At 40.4% G+C, this 13029-nt stretch overlaps 1 protein-coding gene across 1 annotated transcript in view; it reads right to left on the bottom strand.

Annotated features, from left to right (window-relative positions):
* The window catches only part of TMCO5A (transmembrane and coiled-coil domains 5A), a 15604-nt gene extending 7093 nt beyond the window's left edge, over positions 1–8511 (bottom strand). Inside the window, exons 1-8 of the mRNA XM_081831844.1 lie at positions 8477–8511; positions 7132–7281; positions 6594–6717; positions 6160–6210; positions 5381–5452; positions 1742–1798; positions 1293–1352; positions 802–866 (exon numbers count right to left, since the gene is read on the bottom strand). Coding sequence (XP_081687970.1) covers positions 802–866; positions 1293–1352; positions 1742–1798; positions 5381–5452; positions 6160–6210; positions 6594–6717; positions 7132–7281; positions 8477–8511 — 614 coding nt within the window. The remainder of the gene's footprint in view (positions 1–801; positions 867–1292; positions 1353–1741; positions 1799–5380; positions 5453–6159; positions 6211–6593; positions 6718–7131; positions 7282–8476) is intronic.
* Positions 8512–13029: the final 4518 nt, after the last annotated feature.

Genomic DNA, 13029 nt, shown 5'->3' with positions numbered 1-13029 from the left:
ACTACATCTAAAACTAACGATGTAATGTATGGGGATTAACATAAGAATAAAAAAAAAAGTGAATAGGCTATTGCAGATTGAAGAGAGTTGAATGTATGATAGACTCTTAGTGCCTATTCACTATATGCTCCACTTTCAAATAAATCCATTTCTTTTCATTCTCAAAAAAAAAAAAAAGATTTAACTTCTAAAGAGGGTCAGGAAATGAAAGTGAGGTTTTTTGGCTTTAGTTTCTCACTATTTAGACTCTTTCGATAAATTCAAGGATTAATTTTTTGGAGGTGGGCTTTTCTCTATTATTTCTAATTTTTAATGTTTGTAGTTTCATATAGTATGGTTTGGTTTCATAATATGATAGCCCTAGTTTGTATCTAGAGATTAGTTTCATGTCTATTCCATATGGTTGTTTCTATATATTTTGGGGAAGTGAGGATGATATTAATTTTAGTTCTTTTTTGTAAAATTTAAATGGAATGCCCTTTTTATCAAGATGCCAGACCACCAAACCCTTTTTAAAGCACATGTTCCTTCCCTTAATATAAACCCAAATAACTGGTAATGTGAAAAATTATGAAGGAAGGTGTATGTCTGCAGTCTTTTAAGAAAGATGGGAGGACTTGCATTTTAAAATGGGTGTGGCTTAGTAGGGATCTAATAGCTCACTAAAAGAGGGGAAGGTTATATGGTGTTGGGGCTCCCTCAATTCCAAATAGGAATTGGTCAGAGAAAAGTTTGTTCTGACCCAGGCTGAGATGGAGTTACCACTAAAACCAGGATGTTCCTTTGTTTGCCAAAGCTCACACTTCTCTCTCAAGGAACCGAGTCTCTAGTTCTTCTTCTATTTTCCTCAGAGTTTCCTGGTACTTCTTCATAGAGAAATAAAAGAAACCACAGTTACTAGCCAGAAGCTTTATGCTCTTTCTAATCATAATAAGCATGTATTACACTACATTGCCATGTGAATGGTTGGTATTCCCACTGCCGTTTTGTCTCCTTTCCCAGTCCCCCAGCCTTCCACTACTCCAGATCTCTCACTGCACGTCACCACTGGGCAGGTGCCTGCAGTTATTGGGATTATAAATAGGAAAAAGTGCTCATTATTAATTTAAGAGCACAGAGCTTGGGAGACTAGGGCACTAATAGAATGATTCTGGTGGTAGAGTGTCGTCCTCCCTAAAGGCCTTTGTAATGCCACCTTGAAGAATTAAAATTGTTGTTCTTTGAAAAGCCTGGTTTCATTTCATCCTGTACCTTAACAAACCCATTGCTATCCCTTTACTGAGAAACTGTACCTTTATGCAGAGGGCCTGATCTTCACAGAGCTGGGCCACAAATGCATAATCTTCCATTACCTGGGAAGCCAAAATTCAGTCTTAAATTTTGCTCAGTAAATTGCTATAAGAACAGCAGTGTACTTGCTTCCTTTTAGGTCCCAGGCCCTAAATGTGCTTTTCTAATTGTTCTAAATATGTATTTGCTGTACATATAAACTCATATCTTTTTTTAAGGATAAAAAAGCTGTATTTTATAGTCCCAATGAGAATTATTTGGGGACAGTTGGGAGAAAAATAGATACTAATTTATTGAAGATATAGATGAAAGGTATCCTATAAAAAATGTTAAAGAGAAGGTGATCTGGGGGGCTGTATTCACACAATCTAATACATTCCTTCAATTTGTGTGACCAAGGATCAAGATTTCCTTCCTTTGGGAGAAGTAACATTGAAGTTATTGTCATTACCTTGGCTAGCTCTTTCTCTTGGTCTGCACAGGAAGCTTCCAGCTGTTGTAACTTGGCCTACAGAAAGTGAAGGAGACTGGTAACTCAGCCAGGCAAAAGCAGGATTCCATTCTGAAATGGGATCTTAAAGGTTATCTTACAGGTGGTTCAAGTACCTCAGGACCAATTTCAGATGTCTTTTTAATGGAGGGGAGTCAAACTTGAGGTGAGATGACTCTTGAGTTGAATTTAAATATAAATATTAGCCAAATGGAGATCTGGAAGAAATATTTCCCATGCAGAGTTTCCAGCAAGGACCAAGACTGTGAAATAGCACAAATTGGTGTGTATGAAGAAGTTATGTGGCAGGAACATAGGGGAGATTGGTAAGAATGAGATGGGGTGGGGAAAGGTAGCCACGTATGAGATTATGTAGGGCCTTATAGCTTCTGGAGAGTTTGATTCTTTATTCTTTTTTTTAATTTTAAGATTTTATTTATTTATTTGACAGAGAGAGAGAGAGAACAAGCAGGGGGAGCGGCAGGCAGAGGGAGAGGGAGAAGCAGCTCCCCGAGGAGCAGGGAGCCCGATGCGGGGCTTGATCCCAGGACCCCGGGATCACGACCTGAGCCGAAGGCAGTCGCTTAACCAACTGAGGCACCCAGGTGCCTCTTGATTCTTTATTCTAATTGCAGTGAGAAGCCAGGTGAGAGCTTGAAGTTGTAAAGACACAATCTGGTTTGTGTTCTTTCTAAAGAAGAGTTTTTTCCTATGTGTGGAAGGTATATTGTTTAGGGGTAAGTGTAAAAGCAAGAGGACTAGTTAGGAGTCTACTTTAGCCTCCAGGTGAGGATTTAGGGTGGCTTGCAAAAGGGTGGTAGTTATAGTACTAGTAGATAGAGAGGAGTAGATGCATTTAAGATATATCCTATGGGCAGAGGGGACATACTGCAGTCTTTCCTCCCTTCCCTTTTCAGTTCTATTATTCCCACTCTCATCTAGCTACCATTATTTCACGTTTGGACTCTTCTAACAGTTCCTTTCCCCTCCAGGGGATTACATCTAGGGCCAAAGAGCTGAATGTCCTAAGGGCTATATTTTATTTATTTTAAATGGAAAATTTTTATTTTATTTTTTCAATTTTTTATTTAAATTCTGGTTAGTTAACATACAGTGCAATATTGGTTTCAGGAGTAGAATTTAGTGATTCATCACTTACATACAACATCCAGTGCCCATCATAACAAGTGTCTTCCTTAATGCCCATCCCCCATCTAGCCCATTCCCCACCTACTTCCCTTCATCAGCCCTCAATTTGTTCTCTCTTTTTTTTTTTAAGATTTTATTTATTTATTTAATTGACAGAGGGAGAGAGACAGTGAGAGAGGGAACACAAGCAGGGGGGAGTGGGAGAGGGAGAAGCAGGCTTCCCACTGAGCAGGGAGCTGGATGTGGGGCTCGATCCCAGGACCCTGGAATCATGACCTGAGCCGAAGGCAGTTGCTTAACCAACTGAGCCACCCAGGCGCCCCTTGTTCTCTATTGTTAAGAGTCTCTTATGGCTTGTTTCTCTCTCTCTTTTTTCCCCCCTCCCATATGTTCCTCTGTTTTGTTTCTTAAATTCCACATATGAGTGAAATCATACGGTATTTATTTTTCTCTGACTTATTTCACTTGCTAAGGGCTGTATTTTAAAGATTTATTTATTTTAGAGAGAGAGAGAGTGAACATAGGGAGAGGGGCAGAGAGAGAGAGAGAGAGAGAATCTTCAAGCAGATTACACGCTCAGCCTGGTGTCTGACATGGGGCTTGATCCTAGGACCCTGAGATCATGACCTGAGCTGAAACCAAGGATCAGATGCTTACCTGACTGAACCACCAGGCACCCCTAAGGACTGTATTTTAAAGACAGTGGTCTGAGTCACAAGGAGTTGAGGCAGGCATCCTATTAAACTACTGAACTGATCACCAGCATGCAAGAGGAACAGAAGCAACAGAGATTATGTATATTTCATAGAATTAGAGATACCACCTGAGAATTCTACAAAATAGGTGGGCAGAAGGGAGTAATTCAAAGGGTTGATAATACTCTGGAACTCTTTAGGGCTGGGCTGAGTGCTGCCAGGAAAATAATGGCCAATGTTACACTGGGAACTCTCTATCTAGAGTCTATCGGAATCAGCTCACCTGACGTGGCCAGCATAGCCAGACTTAAAGTGTCAGCACTAGTTGCTGGCAGGCTTTCTGTTAGCAAAACTTGTTTTGGGCAGAGGAAGGAAGAAAATCAATCTGATTGCTGCAGTTTTATGGCAAGGATAGTCAAGGAGCTTCACATTCCTTTCTAGTCTAGTTCGAATTTATTCCTGAGATACAAACAGGCTTCCAGATTTCTTTCTTTCCAAATAAGTTTCCTGGATGGGCATGCCCAAGCAAGCTTACTTGATGGCTTTGGACTTCCTCTTTTTTTATGGCTATCAACACTAATTTGGCCAACAGAACATCGGGCAGTAATGCTCTCTTCTTTCATTTTCTATTTTTAGTGTGTCCTTATCTTCATGCACACAGTGTGGGCTTAAGTATTGGCTTAAATGTGGGTTTAAGAAGCAAGAGAGATTGAGAAATAGGGACAATCTGTTTAAAAGCCCATTATATATTATACTGTTAAGTAGTGAAACAATTTTTATCTTTATAGAGACTGAAAAAGTCTCTATTTGTTCTTATATGAAATTTATAAAAATAACTATCAATTTAAGAAAAAAGAAGCAAAGGGGCACCTGGCTGACTCAGTCAAAAGAGCATGCAACTCTTGATCTCAGGGTCATGAGTTTGAATCCCACGTTTGATATAGAGATTACTAAACCATCATCATCATCATCATCATCATCATTTTTAAAAAAAGAAGCAAAAGAGAAATTAGGTAAGGCAAGGACAAAGAGATAATCCTACAGAAATGATCAAGTAAGAACTTTATCTGCTCTCTGAATAAAAAAGTCTAAATCTTATATCTTTGATCAGATGGGTTGTGGTTGTGCTCAGGTTCTTAGCTCTGGATCACAATTAGGGAAATGCTAAGCACTATATGATGCACTTAGGAGAGGTCACTATATACTTGAAGGACCAATTGAATGAATCCTTTTCTGGATTGGAGTCAATGACAGGGTGTGTAAATTACCTAGCACACAGTAGATTTACAAATCTAAACTCTGCCTCTGTGAATTCATATATGTGCTTAAGCCAGACACTTAAATAATCACCTTAAAATTGTTTTAGAACTCCCCCCAAATAGTATTTTATATACACAATTTCATTCAATTTTCAAACCGAGGCTGGGAGGGACTGATTAAATTGCCCACCTTCATCTATAATTCTAAGTACCTCTGGGGCCAGGATTTAAATGAGGGACTTCAACTGCCTCTAATGTTAATATGCATTTGTGCATTTGTGTTCTGCTCTTTTTGATGGAGAGAGAACAAAATATATGGCTTCAGAGTGAAATTCCTTACTAAGGACAGAGGAGAATTAAGCACGTAGCAGCTGAGGCTTAAGCCTGGCATGGCTGAAACTACAAAGAATTTGTTCCAACTTTGACAGTGTTTCCACTTGAAGGCTTGTTTCCTGGTCATGCAGCCCAAACCCATTCGAGATTGCTTTTTTGTTTACCTTTGACTCTTCTGGGGATCCCTTTGTATTGTCTTGTTCACACTTGGTTGCCTTATGTGATTTTCTTGTAAGCTATGGGTTCAAATAGAAAAAATACATTTCAAATTAAAAAAAAATCAAATTAAAAAATATGGAAGACAAAGACATTCTCTGGTGTGTGGAGCCAGGAACTTGGCCTTGATTAAAGCTGCCAGATGGTCCCTTGGTGGATACTTGGTGTCTTTGGGAACATCTTTATTCTACCTCCATCTTCTCATTAGTTTTGACCACCAAAACTAGAGTTTGCTCAAAGCAGGAATACTTCCCTGAACCCCCTAATCCATGCTGGATTACTCAGGGCTACAGGCATGGGTAAGAAAGTAGAGTAATCATAAAGAAGTCCACTGTGTTTTGACCAGGAGTTGAGGTAGAGGGAATACCTGGACAAAGAAGAGGGAGCTTTTTGGCATTAAGTATTTTTAAAAGTCTCTAGTGCAAGTAAAATTAACCTCTCACCACAAGGGTCCCAGGCAATTCATTCAACAGAGTGTCTGTTGGAATCCATTTCTTTGTGATAAAATGAAGAATCCATGGGATCACTGAATACCTGGAGTACCCTATGCACTCTTTTCACCTGACACTTGCAGGCAAAATCCATGGCATTTAGGTCATGAGGTTCAGCCTCAGGAGAGTGGAGCAGGAGTAGTACCCATCCCCAGCACAGGCCTCATTTTCCCTCCCTTGCCTCTTTGATGACGGGCTGCTTGGGGACACAAAGGAACACAAGAGCCCCACCCCACCTTTCTTTGAAGTTCTGCTATACTGTGGACCAGAGTTTCATTCTTCCTATCCTGTTGAGAGAAAGAAGCAGAGTGTAAGTGTGCATCTGCATACCATCACCTGCTTTTATTCAGTTGATTGTTCTCCATTTCACCCCAGCGATATTTTCCTGCAGTAACTGTACCTTCCTGCATATTGTCAGGTAAAGGACCTGTGGTTTGTTCTCAGTATGGACACACCAACTTACCAGGGATCACCACATGCAGGGCTTCCTGGTAATATTAAATATTACCGGAGAAACCCTACCCTCCACACATCCCCTTCCCATGCAAGAACACATTCTGCCATGACTTTGGAGTTGGCTATTCTTTGTATGTAAAAAGGAGACACTATTTTATCTGACAGTGCTGAGGAATAAAACCTATCAAATGACTCTTCCCTGCTTTTTGCTTACGAGTCTAGCTGTTTCTTCTTCCAGCTCCTGCAAGGCTTTTTCCCTCTCCACTGCGGTGCAATTCTCCTTCTCCCACTCCTCATCTTCAGCCAAGTCTCCGGTCTGAGTGATCTCATTTTCCAGCCTGGATAACATAAGCACACACTATGAGGAATGACAGCCTTCAAACTGATAAAACACATGTCAGTTTTAAGGGTATTTTGATGTAAATACAAATCTCAAGTTGGAAATCCTTTCTTTCCTGGATCCTTAGGATAATAATCACTTTAAAGATAAGACAAGATTCACATGATTCCCATGTCAGACACCCCAGTGTTCTTTCAGGTCAGGTAAGTATCACTCATTCTCTTAGGATTCTTTTTGAAACTTGCTATATTTCAGGGTTTGAGCCACAGACAAACACCAAAGAATGAAGAAGAATTTTTTTTGTTATATAAGATACAGGTTGCCAGAGTAAGCTGGAAAATTCAGTTTTGTTTCTTTTCCTCCACCCGGTTCTTTGGATTATGAACATCCCTCATGAAGCCCCAACACTCACCTCTGAATCTCGTTTTCTTTCTTGTGGATTTTGAGAAGAAGTTCCTGATTTGCTTCATCTATTCTCTGCATATCCCTTTCAAGGTCCATGTTCAAACTGTTAATGTTCCTCTTTGACTGGACCAATCTTAAGATTTCCACTTTCTCTGACCTATAAACTCAGCCCCCAAAATGAACAAGGGCCAGTTATCTTAAGATCAATAACCTTTGTACCAAAGAGGATATCTAGAAGACATGTAACTCATTAGCCTGGCTATTTCTGGGAGTGTACTTTTCCTTTTTCATTTTTATGAAATTGCATTTCTTAATTATGTTCTACAATTTGTTTCAGTAATTCTTTTTTTTAAAGATTTTATTTATTCATGAGAGAGAGGGAGAGAGAGAGAGAGGGAGAGGGAGAAGCAGGCTCCCCACTGAGCAGGGAGCCTGCTGCAGGACTCGATCCCAGGACCCCAGGATCATGACCTGAGCTGAAAGCAGATGCTTAACCATCTGAGCCACGCAGGCACCCTGTTTCAGTAATTCTTAACTCATTCAGCAAGGGAGGTTTTACCCAGCCTTTCTCGTCCAAAGTGCTCAGCATAATAGTGCACCTCCACTTTGGTTCCAGGAGAAGTTTTGCTTCCTTAAATAGCCTTTTGCATTGGAGAGAATGGTTTCTCAAATTGTTCACAAAACCTGCTCATGCGATACACTTTTATCACGTACTTTTATTCAGTTAGCTGGTACATGATTTATGGTTGGACCCTGCTTTATGCAGAGCCACAAGAAGTTTCCACCACCAGTTAGGGCTTCAGTCTTTTCCCACCTCCCACATCTGAAAACTTCACTGCCTGCTAGAAAGCTTGAGAATCTACTATGGGAGTCACTCCATTGAGCACACACAGAAGTAATCCAGGCATTCACTTTCAAGAGTGCAGACATTTTTTTGAAGTAAATTTGAATGAAATAATGGTAACTAAATGCTAGTGTAGTCTAGAAAGTTATCTGGCACACGAGGACCTCTCAATAAATTTTTCATTTTCTTGTGTGCCACTTAATTAATTGGTTTCTCTCTAAAATGATTAACTGGAAATAAGATAGTGAGGCAGAAGGAATTTTGAGTAGGCATGAGGGATGATTTTGGAAGAGAAAAGTCCTACCTTGGAAGGGCTGGCTTGGATGGGGGATTTGCAATGGCTATCACTTCAGGAGGGCATGGGGCCCTTGGGGCGGAGTGCAGTGAAGGATGGATGGATAGGAGCTGAAGGAAAGAGGGAGACTAGAAGATGAAGAAAGGAATCAACAACAGACATGCTTCATACCTTGGTCCTTGGATGTGGCTTTGCATAATCATGACTACTTACTCATAATCTAGCTGATTGTTCTTGTGTTCTTCCATTGTAGATTCCCTAAAATACCAGCAGAGATGTATCTAATGAATTGGGGAAATAGGTCCATTTATAAAACACAGTAACTACCTGAGAGTCCCAGAAGATAGGAATAAAGTTAAGTTAACTGGTTTCCTTCCTCCCACTTCTACATTTTGGACATAATAAAACTTAGCCTTCTGATTCTTTTGCCCATGATATGATTATGCCTCAGTAAGGATACAGTGAAGATAGAGCGTTAGTGCTGGAAAATTCAATATATATCCAGCTAGCCATATACTGAGATGATTCACCAACACAAAATCCTTTGAAAATGTTTACATGGCAATAGGAATCAACAGAGGTTATCAGTTGTTCTTAAATCTCTTTTTTTTCCCTCTGTGCCCAGCTGCTTCTCTTAAGACCCCATGGGCATGGATACATGTGCATAACTGCCCTGAAAAATAATTTCTCTGCTTTCTCGCCTGGCTTCTGCAAGAATCTCCAGATATTAAGATCTCTAGTATTAAATAGGACTCAGAAAAAATAAGCAGGAGTAAATAATTTGGCTTATTCTGATACTTAGTTGCCTCCTTTTCTCCAATAAACTCTACCTCCCTTCTGATGTCTTCTTGATTCTGCCCTAGTCTGTTAGCTTCTGAAGAGTTTAATCTTTCCCCACTGGAACCATCCAATAGAATCTCAGAACCTTCCATCGGGTCATGAGTTGGCTATTGACATAGGTTGGGTGGGGCAGTATGTCACAGTAGGGTGGGTGGCAATGGTTTCTCATCATTTGTGCCAAGTTCAGAGCCTAGATGGATACATGTTTCATGGCCAACTCTTCCCTTTGATGGTGGTAGTTTCAATGGTTCTGATTTCTAGGCAGTTTGAAGGGATAGCCTCTGTCTTTATTTCTCTGGCAGATTGAGCACTTTCCCTGCCCAAGTATGACTTACGTGGGAGCTCTGGGTCCTAACACCAGCAGCCCAATCCCATAAAGTAGCCAACTAACTACTCATTCATTCAACAAACAGTGAAACTTTGTAGGAGCACCTATTTTTGCCAGGCTCTATTCTAAGTACTAGGGACACATAGTGAATAAAATAGCCCAAAGCCCCTGCCTTTATGGAGTTTACATTCTAGGGTGTGTATGTCGGAGGGATGGGAAGGGGTAACACAAGCAACAAAATAAATGAGTAAGTTTATCTTATCTGGTATGTACATTTTGGCCAGATTCTGCACAATTTGTAACTTTTTGCACGTGCAAATCACGGAAACCTGGAAGTTTCAGATCTTGACTTAATAAGGACTGCATTGAGTTGATTTGTGGGCCAGAGTGACTTCTTAACATACTGTAGTTTCTAACAAACTATTTGTAAAATTAATGGCCTCTGATGACCCCCATTACCATCTCCCTTCTTCCTGAAAGAAGGCATTTCATTGCTTTATGAAGCTGTACACAGAAGAGTAATTAAGTAACAATTCAGGCCAATGGCCTCTCCTAGGAATTAATGGTAGGGAGAGTTCATTAACCCCAGCTGGTTATAGCTTCTCCAGGAAATGCCCTGGACCAAGGTTATCGTAGCGATTAATGTATTGGATAGAGACTTTAACTGGGATAAAAATAAAGCTCTATCTATCTCCTTCCTGGGGAGCTTTTCTCCTTGAGGGACTACCAAAGGCAAGCCCATAGGAGCAACAGAACCCCAAGCCTGGGGCCTTGTATGGGATGAAGACAACAGATTGCCATTAGTGAGAACTGCTAAATCAAGGTAAAAACAGGGCCTTGGGGGCAAATTAAGGTCCTTGATATAAGCCTTCCTGCTATTTGGGAGGTGGCTTTTGATTAACACCCAGTACAGCTTTGGGGCAGCTGTTTCCACCTTGTTAACTTTTCCATGCTGTACCCTGCCCTGCGCAAAAGAGTCATGGAGAGATGCAGATTTTGCTGCATTGCTGCCAGGGATGCAGTGGCCTTTATGTGGAGGTCTGCTGTGCAAACAGCCTCTTTTCACAGGCTGGACATTTGGGCTCTTTTTGCTGGGGCTTCCCCCTTCTGCACAAGGGCCCTGGTCAGGTACATGGGTCCCTGATAGGCTGCCTGGGCCCTGATCCTTTCTGCTGCCTCATGGGGATGGACACCTATTTCTTCTGCTCACTTCACTTGTCCTCACTTTACTTTGGCAAAATCAACTCAGATATTTTTACAAATGAGCCTGGTTTTGAGGTTCATAGCCACGCAAGGCTGTAGAACCTCATTTTAGATCTGTTTTCAAATACAGAATCAAGTACACTATTTTCCTTATGTCCTTACTTATTTTTAGTGACTGTTTCTGTACAGTGTTTAGGCTCATAAAATCTTTGAATTTCCTTTCAGAAGTCTTCTCAGAATAGCTTTCTCAAAAGCAGAAACTTGAACTAAACTGAAATGTGAAACAAAAAAAAAAAAAAGAGAGAAAGAGAATATATCAGTAATTAATGTTGTCATTATTTAATATCCAGTAAACTATGGTAGTTTAAATTGACAAAAAGTTATGTATTTTCTTTTAAAACTGAATCTTTCTAAATGTATTGCGTCATTGCTATTACAACAGCAGTAAGGAACTAAAAATGAAAGTTCATCAAAGATCTCACTTCAGGGGCGCCTGACTGGCTGTCATTAAGTGTCTGCCTTCGGCTCAGGTCATGATCCCAGGGTCTTGGGATTGAGCCCCGTGTCAGGGTCCCTGCTCCATGGGAAGCCTGCTTCTCCCTTTCCCACTCCCCCTGCTTGTGTTCCCTCTCTTGCTGTGTCTCTCTCTCTCAAATAAATAAATAAAATCTTTATAAAAAAGATCTCACTTCAGCAAAAACCCTGTATTTTTTCCAAGTTTTCTTTCCTTTTTTTGCCTGTTAACCATCTTTTATAGTTATCATAGAATAGATATACTGTGGTATTTTGCCTTTTCACTTAATATTTTTTATGAGCTTCTCCCAGGTTGCTGCATACTTTCTATAATTATAATTTTATTTTATTTTATTTTTTTAAAGATTTTATTTATTTGAGGAAGAGAATGAGAGAGAGAGAGAGCATGAGAGGGGGAGGGTGAGAGGGAAAAGCAGACTCCCTGCTGAGCAGGGAGCCCCATGTAGGACTAGATCCTGGGACTCCAGGATCATGACCTGAGCTGAAGGCAGTCGTTTAACCAACTGAGCCACCGAGGCGCCCCTATAATTATAATTTTAATCGCTTCATAAAGTTCTGCTCAGTTGATAATATTCATAATCTGCTTCATCATACCCTTCTCATCATACTCTTTCTCTTTTGTATACCTATCTTCTCTTGAAGGCCAGGATAGTACCTATATTAACTTTTTAGAGCTGCCATAAAGTACTACCACAGACTGGGTGGCTTAAACAACTGAAATTTATTTTCTCACAATTCTGGAGGCTATGAGTCCTGAACAGAGACCACATCTCTCAATATTTTCTGGTTCATTCTTCTGTAAGCCTAGGAAAGTATAATAGGAAGAGGACATTTCCTCGATTGTAACACAGGGCTGGTATTAGGGACCAGCAGGTATTCAGGGTGTCTCACCTGTTAGTGGCATAATTTTTGTTTTCAATGAGGTCATTTCAGAAGTAACCATGCTTAATCTCTGCTTTGATAACTCTGCTTTATTTTAAATTTGCTTCTGTAGCTTTAATTTAAAAAGTTTGCAGTTAGGAAGTGATCATTAAATGGAGGGTTCCTAAAAGGGATAACTAGGGCCTCTGCAAGCTAACATTTTGTGAAAATGTTACACTGAAATCTAGTGTAATTTTATACTCCCTTCTCAGTTCTTCTGTGTTCTTTCTGCTGTGTACTGGGAACACCTTTAAACTTGCCAGTTGGTCCCCTTTGATCATTACAGAGAAGTCTTTCATACATTGAGGAGTTAGGATGTCTTTAGCTTAACAGAAGTAATATTATGCTGGAATATTTATACTATGAGTGACGTATGTTTAGCTTAGCTTTGGCTATATAATTCATCATTCTTCATTTATTTAGCAGATATTTTTCTGAGTACCTAGGTAGATAACAGGATGTCTCAAAGATGACTTGAGTACTCAGTTTCATGAGGCACTACAATGTGATAAATGTTATGGTGGAGGCAGCTAAAAATTGCGTTGGGATTCAAGTGGGGAGCATCTCACTTTATGAGTGAGGGAAGCTTCAAAGGGGAGGTGCCTTTTGGATTGAGTCTGAAAGGAAGGGAGTAACTTTATAGAGAATAGGAAAAGATCCTCTAAGAGGAGTGAACAACAGGTTCAAAGGCACAGTGAGTGGTGAAAATTCACTGTATTTTTTTTTTTTTAAAGATTTTATTTATTTATTTGAGAGAGAATGAGAGAGAGCACATGAGAGGGGGGAGGGTCAGAGGGAGAAGCAGACTCCCCGCTGAGCAGGGAGCCTGATGCGGGACTCGATCCAGGGACTCCAGGATCACGACCTGAGCCAAAGGCAGTCGCTTAACCAACTGAGCCACCCAGGCGCCCCTCACTGTATTTTTTGTCTAAAGTAGCAC

This window comes from Leptonychotes weddellii, chromosome 9 (assembly GCF_054177405.1).
Source record: "Leptonychotes weddellii isolate Sample4059 chromosome 9, ASM5417740v2, whole genome shotgun sequence".
Taxonomy (NCBI): domain Eukaryota; kingdom Metazoa; phylum Chordata; class Mammalia; order Carnivora; family Phocidae; genus Leptonychotes; species Leptonychotes weddellii.
Note: the sequence above shows the minus strand (reverse complement) of the source record. Positions and strands in the feature narration are given on the sequence as shown.